Source organism: Mytilus galloprovincialis, chromosome 4, assembly GCF_965363235.1.
Source record: "Mytilus galloprovincialis chromosome 4, xbMytGall1.hap1.1, whole genome shotgun sequence".
Classification (NCBI taxonomy): Eukaryota; Metazoa; Mollusca; class Bivalvia; order Mytilida; family Mytilidae; genus Mytilus; species Mytilus galloprovincialis.
The window spans coordinates 103,915,518-103,938,318 of NC_134841.1; the positions used below are offsets into that span (position 1 = coordinate 103,915,518).

Here is a 22,801-nt window from a genome sequence, read left to right on the forward strand (position 1 = left end):
AAGCTTGTTGATGATCATAAGATAGTATCTGGAAGTAAATTTTGTAAAAAAAATAATCCTGTTTTTCTGTATTTTACTTATGAAAGTAAAATCACAAAAATACTGAACTCTAAGAAAAAATTCAAAGCGGAAAGTCCCTTATCAAATGGAAAAATCAAAAGATAAAACACATCAAACAAATGGACAACAACTGTCATATTCCTGACTTGGTACAGGCATTTTCAAATGTACAAAATGGTGGATTGAACCTGGTTTTATATCTCTAAACCTCTCACTTGTATGACAGTCACATCAAATTCCGTTGTTTTTACAATGATGCGTGAACAAAACAGGCACAATCAGTAAAATAGTAAAAATATGGTAACAGCAGTCATCACTGTGTTACAATCTCAAGACAAACAAACATGTACAAAAAACACAAAAAGCATCTATCAAATTAAAAAATGGAGTTAGTTTTTCTGCCGGGAAACATTACATTCACTCTGTGGTTAAAGTTTTTAAAATTTTAATAGCTTTCTTAAACTATCCGGGATTTGTACCAAAATTTGACAGAAGCTTGTTTTTCCGTATTTTACTTATAAATGAACTTAGTTTTCTGCCAGTAAGCTTGTTTATGATCAAAAGCTAGTATCTAGAATGAAATTTTGCTAAAATTTTTAACCTGTTTATTTGTATTTTACTTAAAAAAAGACTTTGTATTTGTTCCTGTTAATATTTCATACAGTCTGCACTTAAAGTTTTTAAAACATTTATTAGATTCATAAACTATCCTGGATTTTTACCGAACTTGGACAGAAACTTCTTACAATCAAAAGATAGTATTAAGGGGAATATCTTGATTGATTTTGTTTTCATTTTTGTTGAGCCTACAATTAACAGCAAAAGTAGGTGAGACACTGGGTTCTCTTACAAATTTTTTAAGTTTTATTTTTTTTTTTAATGAATTTTCTTTATTGTAACAAATAGACCAGCACAACATGTATGAACAAAGGTGTACAGAATGGCATTTTAACACAAAATAAGTATTATATAATAAAACAACAATTGAATATATATGGTGGTGCAATAGTAGCTTGAAAATAAATAAAAATCTTATAACATTGAAGTCTTACTTGTTCTTGCGATATGCATAAGTGGTGTTTCAATCAAATTTTAACATTTATTATTTATTCTATGATAGGGGCCCAGGGACTCCAGTATTTGTTATATTCCTCTACAGAGAGGTTTTTAAATGAAATGTATTTTTCTAAATTCAAGTGTTCCTTTAAATAGTTTTTTAAAGCATTTAAATTTGGCAAAACTTCTTGTAGTTTTGTTCGGTAGATGTAGTATTTTGAAAAAAGAATAATCTTATTTTTAACAAAATTCAATTTAACATTTTCTAAGATACCAAATAAAATAATCATAATATTCAAAGGCAGTTCAATATTTGTCATTTCAAAAATCCAAATGTTTAGTGCATGCCAGAGACTGGCGACCATCGGACAGCTCCAAAATAAATGTTCTATGGTCTCTGGTCCTTCTTTACAAAATGTACACATGTTGTTACTATTTATTTTCATCTTGTAAAGTAGTGAATTCGTTCCCAAAATTCTATGGATAATTCTATATTGGAACCAGCTAAGCTTAGTGCTTTTACTATATTTTGTACACGAAGTGTGTATTTTTTTCCAGTTAATACCAGTCATATTAAGATGGTTCTCCCATTTTTCCTTTGCAGCAAATGTAATATATTTTTCATTCAATATGTTGTACATGTCTTTTGAACCTTTTTTTGATTCAAAAAAGATACTTATGTTAAAAGGTATTATTGCATGAATTTTTCTCTCGTTTACTTCAATATTTATCGTGTTTAACCACTCATTAAGCGAGTGTGCTATTCCATAATAATGTAAAATATTTGGCCTAAATTGATATAATAGTTGGAAATTTTGAAATGACATAACTTTGCCCTGGTCATCTAACAAATCTTGCACTGTCCAAATTCCCGCATTTGCCCAGTTTTTATAGTAGACTCTTGAACCACCAATTTTAAAGTTTTCTACCTCCCATAAAGAATAAGATAGAATTTCATCAATACATCTTGGTTTTCTAATTTGATTAAGGGTTTTCCAAGCATCAAAAACTTCTTGCCAAAATTTATTTGATGACCTTTTAATAGGCCCAATATAACTTATTTCAATAAAATTTATTTGCTCCACAATAGAGACTAATCTCACCCACTTTGAATTCGAATTATACAAACGTCTCACCCATGTAAGTTTTAGTCCCTGTATAAATGCTTTTAAATTTAGCATTTTTAAACCACCCTTATAATAATCTTGACATAAAAGATCTCGCTTGACCTTATCTGGTTTATTATCCCAGATAAAAGCATACATTTTATTTGTTAAATTAAGTAACATATTCTCATCTGGACTAGGGATAGATAGAAACAGATGATTTAATTTAGCTATGACCAAAGTTTTTAAAATGGTAATCTTTCCAAAGGGGGTGAGATACTGTTTTGACCATTTTTTCAAAGTGTTGTCTATATTATATAAAACTGGCCTATAATTTAAATTAATCATTCTATCTAGGTCGACTGAAAAAGTAATTCCAAGTAGTTTAAATGTACTGGAGCCCCATTTCAATCCCCACTTTACACAAATTTGATCCTGACTATGTTTTTTGCTACCTATCCAAATAACACTTGTTTTTTCTATATTTATCTTAAGTCCCGAGATTTCAGCATACAATTGGAGAACACGAAGAGATGCATCGAGCGATTCTGGCGAGCCATCTAATATCAAGGATGTATCATCTGCATATTGAGAAAGTACAAACTCTGTATCATCTATAGTAATACCCTTTATCTCCTTACTATTTCTTACCAAAATGCCTAATATTTCTGCACATAGCAAGAAAATATAAGGGGATAAAGGATCTCCCTGTCTACAGCCTCTCTCTATAGTGAAGAATTCTGACAGACAGCAGTTTTGTGTCACCGCAGCTGTTATATTGTTATAGAAGGTTTTAACCCAGGATATAACAGATTCACCAAAATTAAAATATCTTAATGTATCATAAAGAAATGACCAAGATATGGAATCAAATGCCTTCTCAAAATCAATCAGCAGGAGAATTCCTGGAATATTATTTTCTTCAGTAAAATGTAGAATATCATATATCAATCGACAATTTTCGCCTATATATCTACCTGGAACAAAACCAGTTTGATCCGAGCTTATTAATTTTGACAAAACAGATTTTATTCTCTCTGCTATACAGCTTGATGCCAATTTATATGTAGAATTAAGTAAAGTAATAGGTCTCCAATTTTTAAGAAATTGTTTTGGTTTACCATCTTTTGGAATACATGTAATCACTCCCTGCCTCTGGGTGACAGACATTTGGCCCTTCCCATACCCAAAATTTATAGATCTAAGGACAAATTTACCAATATCAATCCAAAAAAATTTAAAAAATTCTGCAGTGTAACCATCAGATCCAGGACTTTTGTTATTTTTCATCCTCTTTAATGCTGCAGTTAATTCAGAAAAATTAATATTTCCCTCCAATAATTGCTTTTCATCCTCACTAAGCTTTGGTATCTCGTCATAACAACATTCCCGTGTTAAATCAACCTTTTTTAAACAATCTTGTTTTCTATAAAGTTTTTCATAAAACACCTTTGTCTGATTTAAGATTTCTTTTTGTTCCTCCACTATAACACCATTTTCTAAAGTAAGTTTTTGAATAGTCTTATTAATATAATTTCTAGTCTCTAGATTTAAAAAAAAATTAGTAGGTTTTTCTCCTTCTTCAATCCACTGACTTCTTGACCTAACATATTGTCCCTGAACCTTCTTTTGTCTATACATTTTAAGTTCTGCTTTTTTCTGATCAATCTCTTCCAGATTTTCTACTGTTAGAGCATTTTCTTCTAATTGTTTTAATTTTGAAATAATTTCATTTTCAATTTTTATACCCGCCTTTTTTTTATAAGAGGCATATGAAATAGTTTTGCCACGTATTTCTGTGAGTAGAGTTTCTAAAAATAACTGGTCATCAACAGTAAATTCAATTTCAGAGTTGTCAATATTTTGTAAATTTTCATCTCTATATATCTTGACGGCATATTGTTCTTTTACTATATTTATGAGGTTTTTTATCTCTTTAACATAGTCAGTATCATGAAGAAGAGAATTATTAAACTTCCAAAGGCCTCTGCCTTTTATAAATTCATTAATCTTGAAAGAAAAGACCACAGGTGAATGATCAGACCTGTAACTATTATCAATTTTAACATCATTAACAAAGTGAAAAATATTATCAGAAATCAGAAAAAAATCTAAACGAGATTGTTTAAAGGGTTTTTTTTTCCTCCAAGTAAATCTTTTCAGATTGGGGTATAATTCTCTAAATGGATCAACTAGATTAAAGTCTTCCATTAGCTGTAATACTTTTTCCCTAGACTTTGGGTTGTTGATATTAACATAATTATGGGTATCAAGATTAAAACTTTGAATGAGGTTAAAATCTCCACAAAGAATACAAGATTGGTTATCAAATTCCTCAATAATGTCAGCCACCTTTTGATAAAAGCAAGGAGTGTCTACATTTGGCCCATAAATATTTACTAAAGTAATTCTTTGTTCTTCAATTGTAATGTCCAATCCAAGAAGATTTCCACCCTCATCTTTTTTAACTTTGTGAATTTGAAGATCAAAGTTTTCATTAAAAAAGATGGCCACCCCTCTCTGATTGGATGTAAATGAATTGAAAAGGCATTCTCCCTTCCACTGATTTTTAATATTTAATTCATCTTGTTCTGTAAAATGTGTGTCCTGAAGACAATATACATTAAAATTCTTCGACTTTAAATAGTTCAAAACATCTCTCCGTTTCTCCTTTGTATACAGACCTTGACAATTATAAGAAATTATTTTAAGAATATCACCCTTCATGCATGCGTTTAGCTTTATCAATATTTATAACTCTAATGATTAGTGAGTATACATAAATATACCATGAAATTTGTGAAATCAAGGGACTTTTAAAGTTCTTTTCCTTTAAAACTGTATAGTTTTTCCAGATCTGTGAAACCTTAAGACATATTTGTAATTTACAATAAATACATATATAAGAAAACATAAAATACAATAGCAAGACAAAGTCCAACATTAAAATCAAATACTAAATTTGCACTCTGAGACATTCACTGTTGTTGTATAGGATAGTCACTCTAAATGGTCTATGGGAGATAACTCAGAAGAAATTTCAATAAATACATTGGATTCAGATGGAAATTTAATTTGAGCACCCAACAGTGAATATCTGTATAGTTCATGTTATGTACATATTTTGAAAGATTATTTCATTCCTATAATTTCATATTACATTTAATTTTCTTACTGTCATTCTTTCGAACACACACAGATACTTTTCCATTATATGTGGTTATGGCAAAAAAGAAAAGATCACACAAGAAGCACAAGTATACAAATGTCCATTGTTCTGCCTTCAAATCTGATCCAGTCAGATTTGTCAATATTTTTATCATAAGATGTTGTCTTTATAACGCGTTCATTCATTTTGAAAAACAGTTTTAGTTAAATGAACTATTAGATGCATTCTAAATAAGCCTATTATGTACAATATTTCAAGACTGTCAGAGTTGTTCAATTGACTACATGTTGATATTGGAATTTCTATGTTTGTCCTTTGTATTTATGTATTAAAACTCCCAAGTCAAATACACAGATTTATATAATCCTATGTCTATTTAAGAAGGCAGAGATGTTTTATACTCAATATATCTCTGATACATTTGTACCATTAAAGATCAATATTCTTTATGATATTATGAGGTGCAGTTGTAAATATATAAGATTTATCTAAATATTAATATTTCTTGCTTAAAAGAACAGTGCGTAGTTGAGAGATGATTTCAAAAAATTAAAAACTCTGACTGACTTCAAATTGAGTGTCACTATATATATGTAGCAAAACTTTTGTATCACAGTGTAAATCAAATTAACGCATAATCAATATATCTTGAAAACAAAAACAGTCAAACACAGACTGCACATTCTGAGTGTGTGTATGCATATCTTATTAATGAGTAAGTTTCAGCAAAGATTGTGTAAAACTTACTACAGTAAAGTCATTTCATTATAATGTACGTGTACCATAAACACAACCAAGGAAAGATAATTTTAAACAAGCGTCTCATTCTTAAATTTGAAATAAACATCACTTTAAAAGTGGTCTGTACTTTACATATTCTAACTTCAACTCATTTGTGTCAGTCTGTATTTGATAAAATAAAGTAAAGCATATAGCAACCACAGCATTAAGCACATTATAGCAGTTCAGAATAAAAGTAAATAACTAGCAATAGCAAAATTATAAATAACTATGCATGTATAAGCAGCAGAGAATAAACATATAAATGAATAATAAAGGCAAAAATTTTAACTCAGCAAATTGGAAAATGAGTATATGTATATATAAATCAGAATTAGCATTTACATTGATATGTGTCTGCCAATATATTGCAGATAATCATGCAAGAAAGCATAGAGAACAAGCAAAACTAAAGTAATAAAAAGCAAATAACAAATAAAACAAAAAAACAAAAAAAACACAAACCAAAAATTAAGTATTTGCATAAATAGATTATAAAGCTGGAATGAAATTCCCTGTTCTATACTTACAATTTGGTATCAATTTATTAATGGTATCTGTGAAAATATGATGAAGAAAAAGGTTATACAGTCATGTACATGTATGTATTTAAACAAATAACTATGGCAATGGCTTATTGTTTTACAAGTAAAATTTTGTATAAAGACATGTAAATTATTAGAAAAAGGTATATTGTTTTGTATCGCTGATCATTCTCTTGTGCTCCATGGTTCCCCTCTATTTTTACGGGTTTCAAGTGTCATATGTGCCCCGACATCTCGAATACGTGTTTGCAATTTTTCTTTTTTGCGTATTTTGTAGGCTACGTGAGACAGAAGGAATCTTTCCTCTTTCATGGATACGGGTAGATCATCTAGAATACGAATTTGACTACCTTTTAAATTGTGGGCACTGGACATAATGAGTTGTTTATCTCCATAGTGGATTAATCGAACAATAATTGGTTTGGGTCCACTACCCCTTGTTGGTACGCGGTGAGCATTAGCAATTGGAATGGCATTTGCTTTTCTCTGTTCAATTTTTAAATTTTCGCTAAACAACTGACGAGTAACAGAATAGATATTCTCGTCTGCATTACTGTCATCAATACCATAAATCATAACATTATATTTTCTTTCGTGCTTTTCAAGCAATGTAACCTGATCCTTTAACTCATTCATCTGGGTTTGAAGCTCATATTTTTGTTTTTGTAATTTTTCACCTTCAATTGCTTGTATTTGCAGATCCATACCTGCAACACCCTGTTCCAACTCTGTGAAGTCTCGTCTCAAAGTGGTTATTTCTACCTGAGATTCATCGTATTTTGTTTTCAGTACATTAACGTCAGTTTTCACTTCATTGATCATGCCTGTTAAATTATGTTCAACTTTTTTAAGTTGTTGTGAAAAGTCACTTACTTTTTTATCAACTCCCACTATGAGGCTTTTGAGCTCTTTAAAGTCAGCTGATGCCATATTAATATTAATATGTAATTTAGATATTCTTTAAATTGTATGAAAAGATGCTATATTAGGTTGCTTACTTTCAAATATTTTCACACACTTGAAACTACATGTAAACAGTTGCTACTACATGTATACAGTATTGTTCATCTATGTACGACACCGGAGTTTAGTCTAGATATATATGGTTCGTTTCTCAAAGTGATGTGAATTCTATAATTCATATCAAGTAGTCAAAAAAGTCAAGCGTAAATTACAAAAACACTTTCAATAGACACGATAGTGTACATGTAACATTGGCATCATAGCGATTGGGAATATCATTGAAAATCGTAAATTATATCGTTTTTTGTACTGTATTGTTTTTACACGCACTGCATTAACTGCACATAAACATATCTAACACATACATATGTGTCTCTGCCCCTCTCAACAGTATAAATGCCTCAAAAACTAACTCTTATAAAAATATCATGGGCGCATCCATTACAGGGGCGATAATCTTCTTTTTTAAGTTTTATATATGTGTTCCGTAGTAAGTTAAGTAAACTTTCTTCTCTTCACAGGTGAACAGTAAACAGGCGGAGCTTGGACTAATGAATGACAAATACAATAGATTGTTAGCTGAGAACCGGTCTTTGGAGATGGAGTTAGACATAACCAAGTTAGATCTCACTTCTGTCAAGACTAAACAAAAAGAAATTACAGGAATTGCTGACACTAAGGTAAAAAGTCAAGTTACAGGAACAATTATTTCAGGAACAGCAGTGGTCTCTGGAAAAGAATTAAAGAATTAATTAAACATGTAGAATTACAAATGTTGATCCAAACAATAAATGAAGATCAATGAAAATTGAAATATTGGTTCCAGTGAACGATGGAAATATAGTCATTGTGATTTTATTTTCTCTTGGAAGCTTTTGTTTTTACTTTAAAACCATTTATAATAAAATTTTGACCAACAGAGAACTGACATCAAGCAAACCACATGTTCATTATGAAAAAAATAGTCAATCGGTTAGGATCCTGCAAAAGGGTTATTATTACCTGAGGAAATGATGAATGAATTGTCTCATTTGGAACTATGGTTTGTTGACTGGAATCAAATGTTATACATGTTTTAATATTGACAATAGAAATTCAGTTTAAATATTGACAATAGAAATTCAGTTTAAATATTGACAATAGAAATTCAGTTTAAATATTGACAATAGAAATTCAGTTTAAATATTGACAATAGAAATTCAGTTTAAATATTGACAATAGAAATTCAGTTTAAATCAAAAAGGTCAGAAATACAAAACAATATAACATTGAAATCACTTAGACAGTTCTAGGAAGTTATTGAAAACAAAGTTTTCCCTATTTTTTAGACGACATTCTCTGTGAACAAAGAACTAATTTTTCTCGTTATTTTTTAGACGACATTCTCTGTGAACAAAGAACTAATTTTTCTCGTTATTTTTTAGACGACATTCTCTGTGAACAAAGAACTAATTTTTCTCGTTATTTTTTAGACGACATTCTCTGTGAACAAAGAACTAATTTTTCTCATTATTTTTTAGACGACATTCTCTGTGAACAAAGAACTAATTTTTCTCTTTATTTTTTTAGACGACATTCTCTGTGAACAAAGAACTAATTTTTCTCTTTATTTTTTAGACGACATTCTCTGTGAACAAAGAACTAATTTTTCTCTTTATTTTTTAGATGTCATTCTCTGAACAAAGAACTATTTTTTCTCTTTATTTTTTAGACGACATTCTGTATGAACAAAGAACTAATTTTTCTCTTTATTTTTTAGATGTCATTCTCTGTGAAAGAAGAACTTGAGGATAAGAGCAGACAGATTGAGAAGATGACAGAAGAAATAGAGAAACTAGACAGTGCACTACAACAAACAAGACAAGATCTTTACCAGGAACAACTACAGTGTAATGATTTGGAGGGACAGGTATACATTTTATTTCCTCTTTTATGTAATATAATCTAATTAAGTTTACATTGAAGAGTAAGCAAAAGAGAGGTGAAAAATACCAGAGGTTGACATTTCAAAATCATAACTCGAAACTGACAAGGCCATGGCTAAAAAAGAAAAAGACCAACAGACAAACAATAGTACACAACACACAACATAGAAAACTAAAGACTAAGCAACACGAACCTCACCAAAAACTTAGTGATCTCTGGATCTCCATAAGGGTGAGCAGATCCTGCTCCACATGTGGCACCAGTCATGTTTCTCATGTTAGTACAAACTCGGTAATAAGTCTCAATTCGGTAGGTCACATTCTGAAAAAGGGGGCGAGACTGTACTTAAAATGTAGGACTTAAATGTGAAAAATTAAATCTTTAAAATCCTTTCCAAATCATTCATAGGATTATGTTATTTTAAGCATGGACTATACAAAATATACTAGTAGAAGTAAAGGTCTAAGTCTTAATGCATGACTTTAAGGGCAGTTTACATGCTCGTTTTTCCATCCTGCTATTGTAATTCTAGAACTGCTCCTTAACTGCTCGACATAATTTAATACTCACATTAAGCAGATTTACACCTTCTTTTTCGTTTCTTCACTTGAATGATCTATGGGGTTTACTCTAGGAGTAATTCAATTTTGCATTGTTATATCTGAACATCATTTGTATCCACTTCTCATTCCTTTATGATGTTAATCATGATTTAAAGGATATTTGACAAGATTTTTACTTTATTATGCATTTTTGTTTATTTTTTGTTCTAATTAGTTTTTAAGGTTGTTTCCCTTACCAAAGCTTGGAATTTGCCATTGCTTTATTTGGGGGAACCCATTCTGTATCTACAACTCCTCCTAAACAACTTATTACAATTTATTGAATCCTTCTCACAATTTTAACCATGTAATGCTAATAAGTACCTCCCTTTTTGTTTTTATGAATAGTTTTTGGTATTTCCTTTAGTAATTCATGGACTTGGCAAGGGTTGGGTTAGCATTTTGTTAGCTTTACCCTCAGTACCTCTAGTTTTAACTATATTGGAGAGACCATTGAATTGGACATATCATGCCTTTTTAGCAATTGCCAATATGTATGAATAGATATAAAACAAAACAATAAGTCTACACATGTATATTACGAAATAAAGTATTTGTGTTTTGGGAACACTGGTATAAGTTGTAATATAACATGTGTAACTGGAGAGCACGAATTTCATTACAAAATTGCTTGTCTCCACCGGGACTCGAACCTGGTACCTCTGTGTTACAAGGCAGCGCGTATACCGACTGAGCTAAAGAAGTACTTCCTTAGCTCAACCGCTTACGGCTGACTAAGTATCTACTAAGTTTTTCTAAGGGAAGCAATCCCGTCACACTCCCCCCCACCTCAAGAGTCATTATACTCTATAATGATGATATTCTCATCTTTTTTATATTTATATTTTAACCTGGCTAGGTAATTCTTCTAATTAGTTATCAAAGGTACCAGGATTATAATTTTGTATGCCAGACGCGCGTTTCGTCTACATAAGACTCATCAGTGACGCTCATATCAAAATATTTATAAAGCCAAACAAGTACAAAGTTGAAGAGCATTCAGGATCCAAAATTCCAAAAAGTTGTGCCAAATACGGCGAAGGTAATCTTTGCCTGGAATAAGAAAATCCTTAGTTTTTTCAAAAATTTAAAGTTTGGGAAACAGGAAATTTATAAAAATGACCACATTATTGATATTCATGTCAACACCGAAGTGTTGACTACTGGGCTGGTGATACCCTCGGGGACGAAACGTCCACCAGCAGTGGCATCGACCCAGTGGTGTAAATAGTAATCAAAGGTACCAGGATTATAATTTTGTACGCCAGACGCGCGTTTCGTCTACATAAGACTCATCAGTGACGCTCATATCAAAATATTTATAAAGCCAAACAAGTACAAAGTTGAAGAGCATTCAGGATCCAAAATTCCAAAAAGTTGTGCCAAATACGGCGAAGGTAATCTTTGCCTGGAATAAGAAAATCCTTAGTTTTTTCAAAAATTTAAAGTTTGGGAAACAGGAAATTTATAAAAATGACCACATTATTGATATTCATGTCAACACCGAAGTGTTGACTACTGGGCTGGTGATACCCTCGGGGACGAAACGTCCACCAGCAGTGGCATCGACCCAGTGGTGTAAATAGTTATCAAAGGTACCAGGATTATAATTTTGTACGCCAGACGCGCGTTTCGTCTACATAAGACTCATCAGTGACGCTCATATCAAAATATTTATAAAGCCAAACAAGTACAAAGTTGAAGAGCATTCAGGATCCAAAATTCCAAAAAGTTGTGCCAAATACGGCGAAGGTAATCTTTGCCTGGAATAAGAAAATCCTTAGTTTTTTCAAAAATTTAAAGTTTGGGAAACAGGAAATTTATAAAAATGACCACATTATTGATATTCATGTCAACACCGAAGTGTTGACTACTGGGCTGGTGATACCCTCGGGGACGAAACGTCCACCAGCAGTGGCATCGACCCAGTGGTGTAAATAGTAATCAAAGGTACCAGGATTATAATTTTGTACGCCAGACGCGCGTTTCGTCTACATAAGACTCATCAGTGACGCTCATATCAAAATATTTATAAAGCCAAACAAGTACAAAGTTGAAGAGCATTCAGGATCCAAAATTCCAAAAAGTTGTGCCAAATACGGCGAAGGTAATCTTTGCCTGGAATAAGAAAATCCTTAGTTTTTTCAAAAATTTAAAGTTTGGGAAACAGGAAATTTATAAAAATGACCACATTATTGATATTCATGTCAACACCGAAGTGTTGACTACTGGGCTGGTGATACCCTCGGGGACGAAACGTCCACCAGCAGTGGCATCGACCCAGTGGTGTAAATAGTTATCAAAGGTACCAGGATTATAATTTTGTACGCCAGACGCGCGTTTCGTCTACATAAGACTCATCAGTGACGCTCATATCAAAATATTTATAAAGCCAAACAAGTACAAAGTTGAAGAGCATTCAGGATCCAAAATTCCAAAAAGTTGTGCCAAATACGGCGAAGGTAATCTTTGCCTGGAATAAGAAAATCCTTAGTTTTTTCAAAAATTTAAAGTTTGGGAAACAGGAAATTTATAAAAATGACCACATTATTGATATTCATGTCAACACCGAAGTGTTGACTACTGGGCTGGTGATACCCTCGGGGACGAAACGTCCACCAGCAGTGGCATCGACCCAGTGGTGTAAATAGTTATCAAAGGTACCAGGATTATAACCGTGGGGTATTATTGTTGGGCGCCAATGTAACCGGAGAGCACGAATTTTATTACAAAATTGCTGGGTTCAAGTCCCGGTGGAGACAAGCAATTTTGTAATGAAATTCGTGCTCTCCGGTTACACATGACTATAAAGTATAGGTATACTGGTATATATTTCAGGTTGAAGGTATGCAGCAAGAATTTGAGGAGAGAGGTAGAATTATCGATGCGATCTCTGAAACAGAAAAGGAACAGTTGTCACAGTATAAAATTTTAAAGAACACTCTTGACTCTGTGAATGCAGATCTCAAGAAAAAGGAAGGAAAGGTACTCAAATACTTTATAGGACTAAAAGTTTCTACATTTGAAAATGCCTGTACCAAGTCAGGAATATGACAGTTCTTGTCCATTCGTTTTTGATGCGTTTTGTTATTTGATTTTGCCATGTGATTATGGACTTTCCGAATTGATTTTCCTGTGAGTTCAGTATTTTTGTGATTTTACTTTTTTTGTAAATGTGAAGTTGTGTTTTTGTTTATTTGGAATATTTTTGAACTGCAGTTGATTTCATCTTGTCAATGCAATCATGCAATTTTCACATAGTCATTAAGAGTCTGATTATAGAATCACCGAATGGTCTACATGTCTCAGTCTTCCAGGTTTCGTTTGACCTTGATCTCATTTTATGGATCAGTGACCATGGTAAAGTTCTGTTGGTCAAGTCAGTAACTCTGACAATAGGTCAACTTTATTTGGTGTATGAAATGAATATCCAGTGTGATTTGTTATGCTCACTTTGTAACTGTCATCCATCACCCCACTCTATGTTATCTTTGTAATGGCAAATTGTTTATATTTATACAATAACAATTGAAAAATTCAAATAGAAAAAAATATTTATTAAGTGACCAAACACAGGGATCTCCATGGCCTGTTTAATTGTCTTCCGCCATCGTTAAAACTGTAAGCGTTTTTATAGCCTGATGCCATTTTTTTAGCAATTATAATTAAATGCATGTAATTGCATAACCCTCAGGCTTTTTTATAGTATAATCCAATACAGTTCTAACGCCTTAGGCCCCTGAGGGATATCCGGATTAAGATCACTAATCACTTGTACCTGAGCTTGTACAGGTAGATCAACCAACCAGACAGGAGAATATTATCTGAAGATTCATTTGTCGAATTATTTAACTAAGTTTTCGCAAATGCTTTGATAATTCAGATTGAATAAATAAATTAATAATCCAGTAACAAAGTTTAACAAGTCGAACACGTGCTTTTATTTTGACTTCCGCAATCAGCATCCCCCTTTTTAAGAAGTATAAAATGAGACGTAAATAACTCGAGTACTGCTGTATTGTAACGATAATATAGAATTACTTTAAGAGGCAATGTCAGAGAGCACCAGGCAGGACTGTTCAACTAAAAAAAAATAATTTGGTCAAAAATATATTTTACCCTTTCAGTATAACATACTGACTGGGAATATATAATTTTTTTTTTATTTTTTGTGAATTTGACTTTTTTTTATGAAATTCAATATAAGCGCTCAAACTGCGAATTTTCATTGAAATGTATGGGGGAAAAGCCAGTTTCTAACCGTTTTCAATGATCAATCATAGGAGAAAAACAGCAATTATGACTAAACTACCTATATGGAAGTCTAGTACTATGTTGGTGTAAAAAATAATGAAAATAAAATTTTTGGTATCTTTTTGATTTTTTTCAAAAAATAAGGTAAAAAAATGCTAAAATAAGGAAAATTGAGAAAATTGAGAAATGCCAGTTTTTAATCGTTTTCAATGATCCATCATTGGAGAAAAACAGCCCTTATGATTAAACTACCTATATGGAAGTTTAGAACTATGTTGGTGTAAAAAATAATGAAAATAAAATTTTTGGTATCTTTTTGATTTTTTTCAAAAAATAAGGTAAAAAGATGCTAAAATAAGGAAAATTGGGAATCGCCAGTTTCTAACCGTTTTCAATGATCCATCATTGGAGAAAAACAGCCTTTATGACTTAACTATCTATATGGAAGTCTAGTACTATGTTGGTGTAAAAAATAATGAGAATAAAATTTTTGGTATCTTTTTGATTTTATTCAAGAAATAATGTAAAAAAAATGCTAAAATAGGGAAATTGAGAAAATTTGAGAAAAGCCGTTTTTTGACTGTTTTCAATTATCCATCACCAGAGGAAAACAACACTTATGACTTAACTACTGATATGGAAGTCTAGTACTAAGTTGGTTTAAAAAACAATGAAAGTACAATTTTTGGTATCTTTTTTACTCTTTTTCAAGCAATTCAGTAAAAAAATGCAAAAAATAAGGAAAATTGTAATATTGAGAAAATTGTGCTTTGGCAAACCAACATGGTATTACATGGATTAAGTTGCAAAATACCATAAACTTTTGCATCTTTATTGTATTTATTATGTTTTAGTGATAGTTTTGATGAAAAAAATTAAAGAAAAAAAGTTGTAGTCTTGTCGCCACTTTGTTCCTTTGGTTGCCATAGGCATAGCAACCATAAAATGTACACTATTCATTTCCTGTAGGCCTTTTTTGTACAAATTTTCACCATGAAAGTACTTAGTTGGAAGATGCAAGACAATTCTCATCGAATTGGCAATTAGATCATAAGTCAATGCCACAGATACCTACAATACAATTTTTGCTGTACTTTGACCTTTGACCTCAAAGTAAAAAGATGACTTTTGTTTACAATTTTGTGTCGGTAGCATGATCTGTTTGCCCTTTGACAAAATCTTTTGATATTAGGAACATGTGTGCAGCACCTCAAGACAATCTGTTTTGTTCCAAGGACCATCATCCCCAAATTTATCCAAACCTTCCTTTTGGGGTATTGAACCATGTGAACCTTATAACAAAATTTCATAGAAATCCATTAATTTATACTTAAGTTATTGTCCGGAAACCAATGTCATCATACCATTATACATTCCCGAAAATTGTTTGCGGTCGAAAAAGATAAATGATTAGATCATCATTTCTCAACCTTATATATTCTTAACTCCCAACTGGCATGACCATCATGACCATGGATCTTGTCCATTTATATATATTTTTTTTTGGGGGGGGGGGGGGGGGAGGATTTCAAATCAAGGACGGACACCACATGAATACATTAGTACATGCACGTATATAAATATGATATGCAGAGTGGTTTAGTTCTTTATTGAAGGCTGTACCTATTACTATAAACTTTTACATTGTATGGTCTCTTAATGGAGAGTTGTCTGATTACAATTATGTAGAGGCGTATTTAGTTGGGGGCAGGGGGGCTTATAAAGGGAATCACTGGAGCGGGCCCCCCTTAGGTCAGTCGGTGGGCCCCCTCTTATGAAAATTTCTGGATCGGCCACTGTTATACTACATCTTCTGATTTTTATTGTGTTCCATAGCAGTTTCTTCAAAACCTTTGGAAATAGAAGCACCGTTTATCTTCATCACTTGGTTTGTATAAAAGTCAGAATATGACAACAGAGAATTTTTACCATACGTCACAATGATTATGGCCTAAAGAGAACTATGATAGGTACATGTAGCCGTGAAATTGGCAATCATATCAAATCTCCTTTGTTAATAAGACGGATAACTTGGCCTGATTAAATGTGACATATACTTAGCTACAGTGTTAACATAACAATTAGTTTATTCTGTTTATTAATTCAATCCATAAATTTTGATCAAGATTCAAATGCATGTACTGCACAAAACAAAAAATAACAAGGGCATACTACATTGATACTTATATTAAAGTTTGTTTTTTTGTGTACATATTTCTAAATAGCACAGAAATGTTAACACAATTATTTAAAAAAAAAATACATTTTTTGACTTATCATTTCCTTTTAACAGATTTGTTTTAATATAAATTGATCCCATTTTCTGTTACTCTGTAATAATTTGGAACTTATTTTATCAACACATATACATCTTTTTAGAAATTCATAAAAACCCTTGCTTAACATAAATGACATGTATAAATATTTGCCTATAAACACATGAAACATGATAAATATCTAAATAGTTTCAAAAAAATTTGAAATATTCTTTCAGACACCCAGTAATAAAAAATAAAGATCCATAAACAACTAAATTGATATTCTTAAAATTGTCCTCTATCAAAATTGTCATTTTCAACATTGAGGTCTCTCAATTACTGAAGTAACTTCCAAAATATTACCAAAAGTCGAACATATACATAACTAGAGGCTCCAAAGAGCCTGTGTCGCTCACCTTGGTCTATGTGAATATTAAACAAAGGACACAGATGGATTTATGACAAAATTGTGTTTTGGTGATGGGGATGTGTTTGTAGATCTTACTTTTCTAAACATTCTTGCTGCTTACAATTATCTTTATCTATAATGAACTTGGCCCAATAGCTTCAGAGGAGAATGTTAGTGAAAATTTACAAATTTTACGAAAATTGTTAAAAATTGACTAAAAAAGGCAATAACTCCTTAGGAACGACATCAAAAATTCAATGAAGGATAAAAAACTTAATTCACATAGTTTTTACACTGACCCCCCCCCCCTCTTAACTTAATTAGGGGAAAATTGATTAACCCATATGGATACATGTAAAAATCAAAGTCGGATAACCAAATATTGCTGCAGTTCAACCACCACCCCCAAACTATTTGAATTAAGTTTTTTTATCTTACATTGATCTTTTTGAGGGCAGGTAAATTTTGACCTGATAAACAATTTTACCCCATGTCAGATTTGCTCTAAATGCTTTGGTTTTTGAGTTATAAGCCAAAAACTGCATTTTACCCCCTATGTTCTATTTTTAGCCGTGGCGGCCATCTTGGTTGATATGCCGGGTCATCGGACACAATTTTTAAACTAGATACCCCAATGATGATTGTGGCTTAGTTTGGTTAAATTTGGCGCAGTAGTTTCAGAGGAGAAGATTTTTGTAAAAGTTTACAGACGACGGACGACGACGGACGCCAAGTGATAAGAAAAGCTCACTTGGCTAGTTTGGCTAGGTGAGCTAAAAAACTTAATAGGTATTGAAATGTTTTGTTGGTCACTTTGAGTCTCCCAAACTGGTTACAGTTTCATGTGTGTTTTTCTTTAAGCTCAGTCACCTGAAAAAAATGAAGGAATAGTCAAGCTACATATGTATACATTTATACATCAGTTTTTTGCTTGAAAATGTTTTAAATTAATTATATTAAATAAGATGAGTTTTAATATCATATACATGTATTCAAGTACATATTTGAAGTTGAATATAATTTTTTTAGAAGATTTCACATTCAGAACTTCATATACATTTGTAGTGAGAGATTAAAACCCTCCTTGCATATCTGGTCATCTTAAAATGTTTAACAATTCATTTGTTATGCATTCTTATTCTGATTTACATTATGTACTGATGTAATGTCTAGTATATTTACAGGATTTAAGATTTCACATACATTGTACTTTATCTCATAGGGTACTTTATCTAAATAAAGAATCTATAAAAGATAAACATGTATAAAATGTACTTTAACATGTTTAAGCGATACTGGTACTCACTTTTGAATTTTCATATTAATGCAGTAGGTTAACTTCAAAATCAAGTTGATCAATTTCTCTAATTATAGCTATAGGCTCCTCTATATGTAAGTCTGTCATCTGATGTATCTTTTATCTGTTTGAAGAAATAACAGATTATAAGGTGATCAATTACATGTATTCTTTGAATTGAATTTGGAAAATTGTATTTAAAATCAAATTAGTTATCTTAAGAACCAGTGGAAAATATATAATGAGCTGTTAGCATCTTACTACATTAAAACATTCAAAGTTACTAGACTTTTAGTATGATTAATTCTATTTTTAAATGGACAGGTTAATGTATGAAATGATCTAAATGAACACTTTAAAGCAGAAAGGTAAATTGTGATTAACTTATTACTAAACAAGTTTACTTGATGTATTTGAGTCAAATTAACCTTATATGCTATGCGCTTCAGGATCACACATGTACATGTACAAATGTATCTAAATTATAAGGACAAGATCTCAAAATGAGCTATTTTTTTAATTTTTTTTTCAGTTTTGAACTAAATGTTAAAAGTTTGAAATCCTTGCAATTGTATCATGTATAAATCATATGTCTAGATTTAATTTCTAAGGACACGAAGGACAATAAACAACAAATTTATGAAACAAAGGCATTGCCTTCCCAAAAGATCCCATCTAAATAGTGGATTAAGAATCTAATTATCTTAAGATTTGATATACAAGTTTTATTTTGATAAATAAATATATATGCAAGCATGATAACCACTTTTCAATATATGTGTGTCTTTCATATGTCATAAAATATAGGTACACTGTATATGTAGCAATCAAAATTACAGAAAAGTTAAATTTGACGTTCCTGATTTTTAACTAATTAAGCTTACTGTTTACATGTATATCTGACATAAACATATACATGTATATGACTATCCTGATAACTGTAGGATTGTCTTTACTTTTATAAATTGTGACTTGGATGGAGAGTTGTATCATTGACACTCATACCACATCTTTTTATACATTTATCTATTCTACATGTACATGCAAATGTATTCATTTGTAGTTGCATTTTGCTTACATGTACATTCATTTTGGCACATGAACATACATTACTGACATGTACATATTAATGATAAGCATAATAAATAAGGTGACCGACATGTATGGTCTGTTGTGTATATGGAGGATAGTTGCACATGTGATTTTCTCATTGGCAATCATCATGATCATAACCAAATCTTCTTTTTTTTTGTAACTTTTGAGTCTGATAGTTTTATTTTTTTTTATTTTAAGTTATTATCCTATTCAAATAATGTTTGAACATGATGAATAAAATTGTATAAAATTGCTTTCAGTACAGATCATATATTTGTAGAGAATAATTTCACATTGTAACTAAAAATATGGGGGAGAGGGGGGATTTATTAAAATTATTGAACAGGCCACATGATTTATCCGAGAAGTAATTTTAAACTTCCATAATTTAAACTATTACCTGTTCCAACTGGTATAACTGTCGCAAAGAATTCTTTTATACACTATAACTATCATCTGCTTCAAAGTGATCCGCCTTTCCAGTTTTCAAGATGCCCAAAATTATGGCATTTAGATCTTTCTTTGCTTTTGGTGTCCATGATATACCATGTACTGTTTTAAGGTGGGAGAAAACTGTATGATTTCCAGCATTTGTCCAGCTGAATCATCAAAAACTACTCACAGATGGCTTCAAATTCCTCATATTCCACATTTCCAGCAAATAATACAATAATTTCAGTCTTATAAATAATCCTCATAACTGCCTCTGACTCTGTCTTGAAGTGATCACCCGTACATGTATGCAACAATCTCCTGGTGAGGGAAATAAGTTTCCCAACACCACAAAATTATGTAGTTTTATTAAATCTTATCAAAATGTTCAATTATGTATAAAAACATTCAACAGAAGTTCATTTTACTGTCAAAACATTACCAGCTGATTACAACCTTTATCGGTTTTTAAATTGAAGAGCATCACTTTTGGTATGTCTAAACACCAAAAAGTCGAAAATAAACTGCTGTTTCCTGACAGTTTACTGCATTAGAACATTTACATATCAACAGATACCAGATATGTTATTATCATTTCCTGCTGTATTCATGGTCATCTTTTAGAATATATATCAATTGTTATATTGTAGGCTGTTTTTGTTGAGAAATTAATACCCCAATTTCCCTATATAAGCAGTTAAATTTACTGAAAAATCAAATTCATTTTTTTATACATAATAACCTAATATGACTTTTAAAAATGTCATTTCCCAACAAAACAAGGTGGATACAATACAAAAACACATTTATCTCAAAAAGGTTGTTGAACAAAATTTCTAACTTCTGCCTGGTTTTCTCTGGCATTGCCTCTTAAAAGTTAAAAAGTAAAAACTTTTAATATTTCCTGTAAAGAAATATCGTATCGTAATTCCGAATTCATTTCGTAGTTTACAATCAAATTGATACATCCGTGTTTCCGGTTTCTTTCAGACTGGAAAGATGCATGTTGCATAGCATCGATTTGCTAGATAAAGTCATTAAAAATCTTTTCATTTGACAACGTTTGCTTTACAAATCTTTTTAACCTTTTACATAACCCGTACGACTCGTTTTGTCGTTGCTGCAAACCAGCCATACCGGTAATGGGTTCATGACTTCTGAATTTGACATTGTCCGTGAAAAATAAGCTCCACATGATTTTTAACCCCCATAACAATTACCAAAAATAGCAAGAAAACTACATGGGGACTTTTCTGATAGCTATTGGTCATTCTCGACTAAGGGAAAGGGAGGGGGCATGAGGGCTTGGCCTTTGAAGGGTTACAAACGGCAATTATTGAAAATATATATACTTCTATATAGTATTTATAATGAAAATTCAAATAAATATAATTTAAATAAGCAATGAATTAGCATGTTCACCTATCCTTATGTTGAGGGATGAAATACTTTCGATCGCGCTAAACTGTACGGCGTAGATACAGTTTATGATGGTGAAATTTCCTCCATCGTTCAATTTTCATCCATGGAGATCCCTGAAACACCCATTAATTCATGAATGCAAGTAGCCCATGAGTTAACTAACATTGTTGTATGACATCACATGTGAAATTATCAGTTTTTATTACACTGGGAAATCTATGTAATTCATTACCACCAATGCAATAGATGTATACACAATGTATATACAGTCGACTCTCGTTATCTCGAAGTCAGCCGGACCAGAGAAATATTTCGAGATACACATAGTTCGACTCAAACGAAAACCGGAAGTTTGACAGAACAAGGGACACAACTCTTGCTTAGCTTGGTAAAGCTAAAATAAATCCGGTTGAATATTGGAAGGGGATCGATATTCTGGTATCAGATCGATGTACTTGTATGTCAATGTCTTTCATTATTATAATAACATTATTTTTACTTTTTCAGCTGTTTCGGTTACAACATTTTCCTATGGCTTTTATCCGAGAGAGTAATTTCCAATCGATAGTTCCGTTATTCAGGTCGTTTATAGTTGACAAAATTGTTTATTCTCGGATACAAGAGACTTTAGAAAATTTAGATTCCTCTTCATTTTGTTTTATCTCACTCTTTCTTTCCAAAAGAAAATACAACAAGATTAAAGACGCCGATTGAGTAGTTTTTAGGTGATCATCAACGGAAGTCATAATCCTTACTTTATACACACCCAAGCTCATTAGTGTAAATCACAATTAATTGTTTTGTAAACATTTTAACTACTTTTTCATGAACATAAACAATGCATCACTAATTATTTATAAAAATTCTATAAAAGATAATCTTAGGTAAACACTCGTGGAAATAGCATGTCATAAATCAATACAGTAGTCAGTGACTGGAAATTTAATTACACGTGTATTGTCAGATTAACTCTTCAACCCATTTAAATGCCGGAGGTCATGTTTTGACATATGTGTACTAGTTCGAGATAAATAATGATTTTTTAATGCTTTTGTTAACCTTGGGATCGTAAATTTCGTTCGACTCAACCGAAATTTCGACTCATCCAATTTCGACTCATCAGGAGTCGAATTACATGCATTTATATGAAACGAAGTTCGGGACCACGTGAAAACTTCGACTCATCCGAAATTTCGAGTCAACCGAGTTCGAGACAACGAGAGTTAACTGTATTTGTATTTCATTTCAGATTAAGATTCAAGAAGTTGAACTTAGTCAGCAAATTGATAAAATACAACAGTTAGAGAGAAAGTTGTCATTACATAATGAAACCACTGGAGGAGTTATGGTTCCTGAAACTGCAGTAACAGAATTGGAGAGAGATAAGATCAAGTCAGAACTGCTGGTTAGTATACACAGTGTTCTAG

General features: G+C 31.6%; 1 protein-coding gene and 1 long non-coding RNA gene across 2 annotated transcripts in view; one reads left to right on the forward strand and one right to left on the reverse strand.

The window, feature by feature from the left end:
• The window catches only part of LOC143073710 (uncharacterized), an 84,137-nt gene that overhangs the window by 33,196 nt on the left and 28,140 nt on the right, over positions 1-22,801 (forward strand). Inside the window, exons 18-21 of the mRNA XM_076249473.1 lie at positions 8,201-8,359; positions 9,439-9,588; positions 13,046-13,192; positions 22,624-22,779. Of these exons, the coding sequence (XP_076105588.1) occupies positions 8,201-8,359; positions 9,439-9,588; positions 13,046-13,192; positions 22,624-22,779 (612 nt within the window). The remainder of the gene's footprint in view (positions 1-8,200; positions 8,360-9,438; positions 9,589-13,045; positions 13,193-22,623; positions 22,780-22,801) is intronic.
• LOC143073711 (uncharacterized) lies at positions 17,710-20,184 on the reverse strand. Its single transcript, XR_012977574.1, has 3 exons — positions 19,921-20,184; positions 18,435-18,549; positions 17,710-17,998 (listed from the first exon to the last, which is right to left on the reverse strand). It is a non-coding gene; the product is annotated as an uncharacterized LOC143073711 (long non-coding RNA).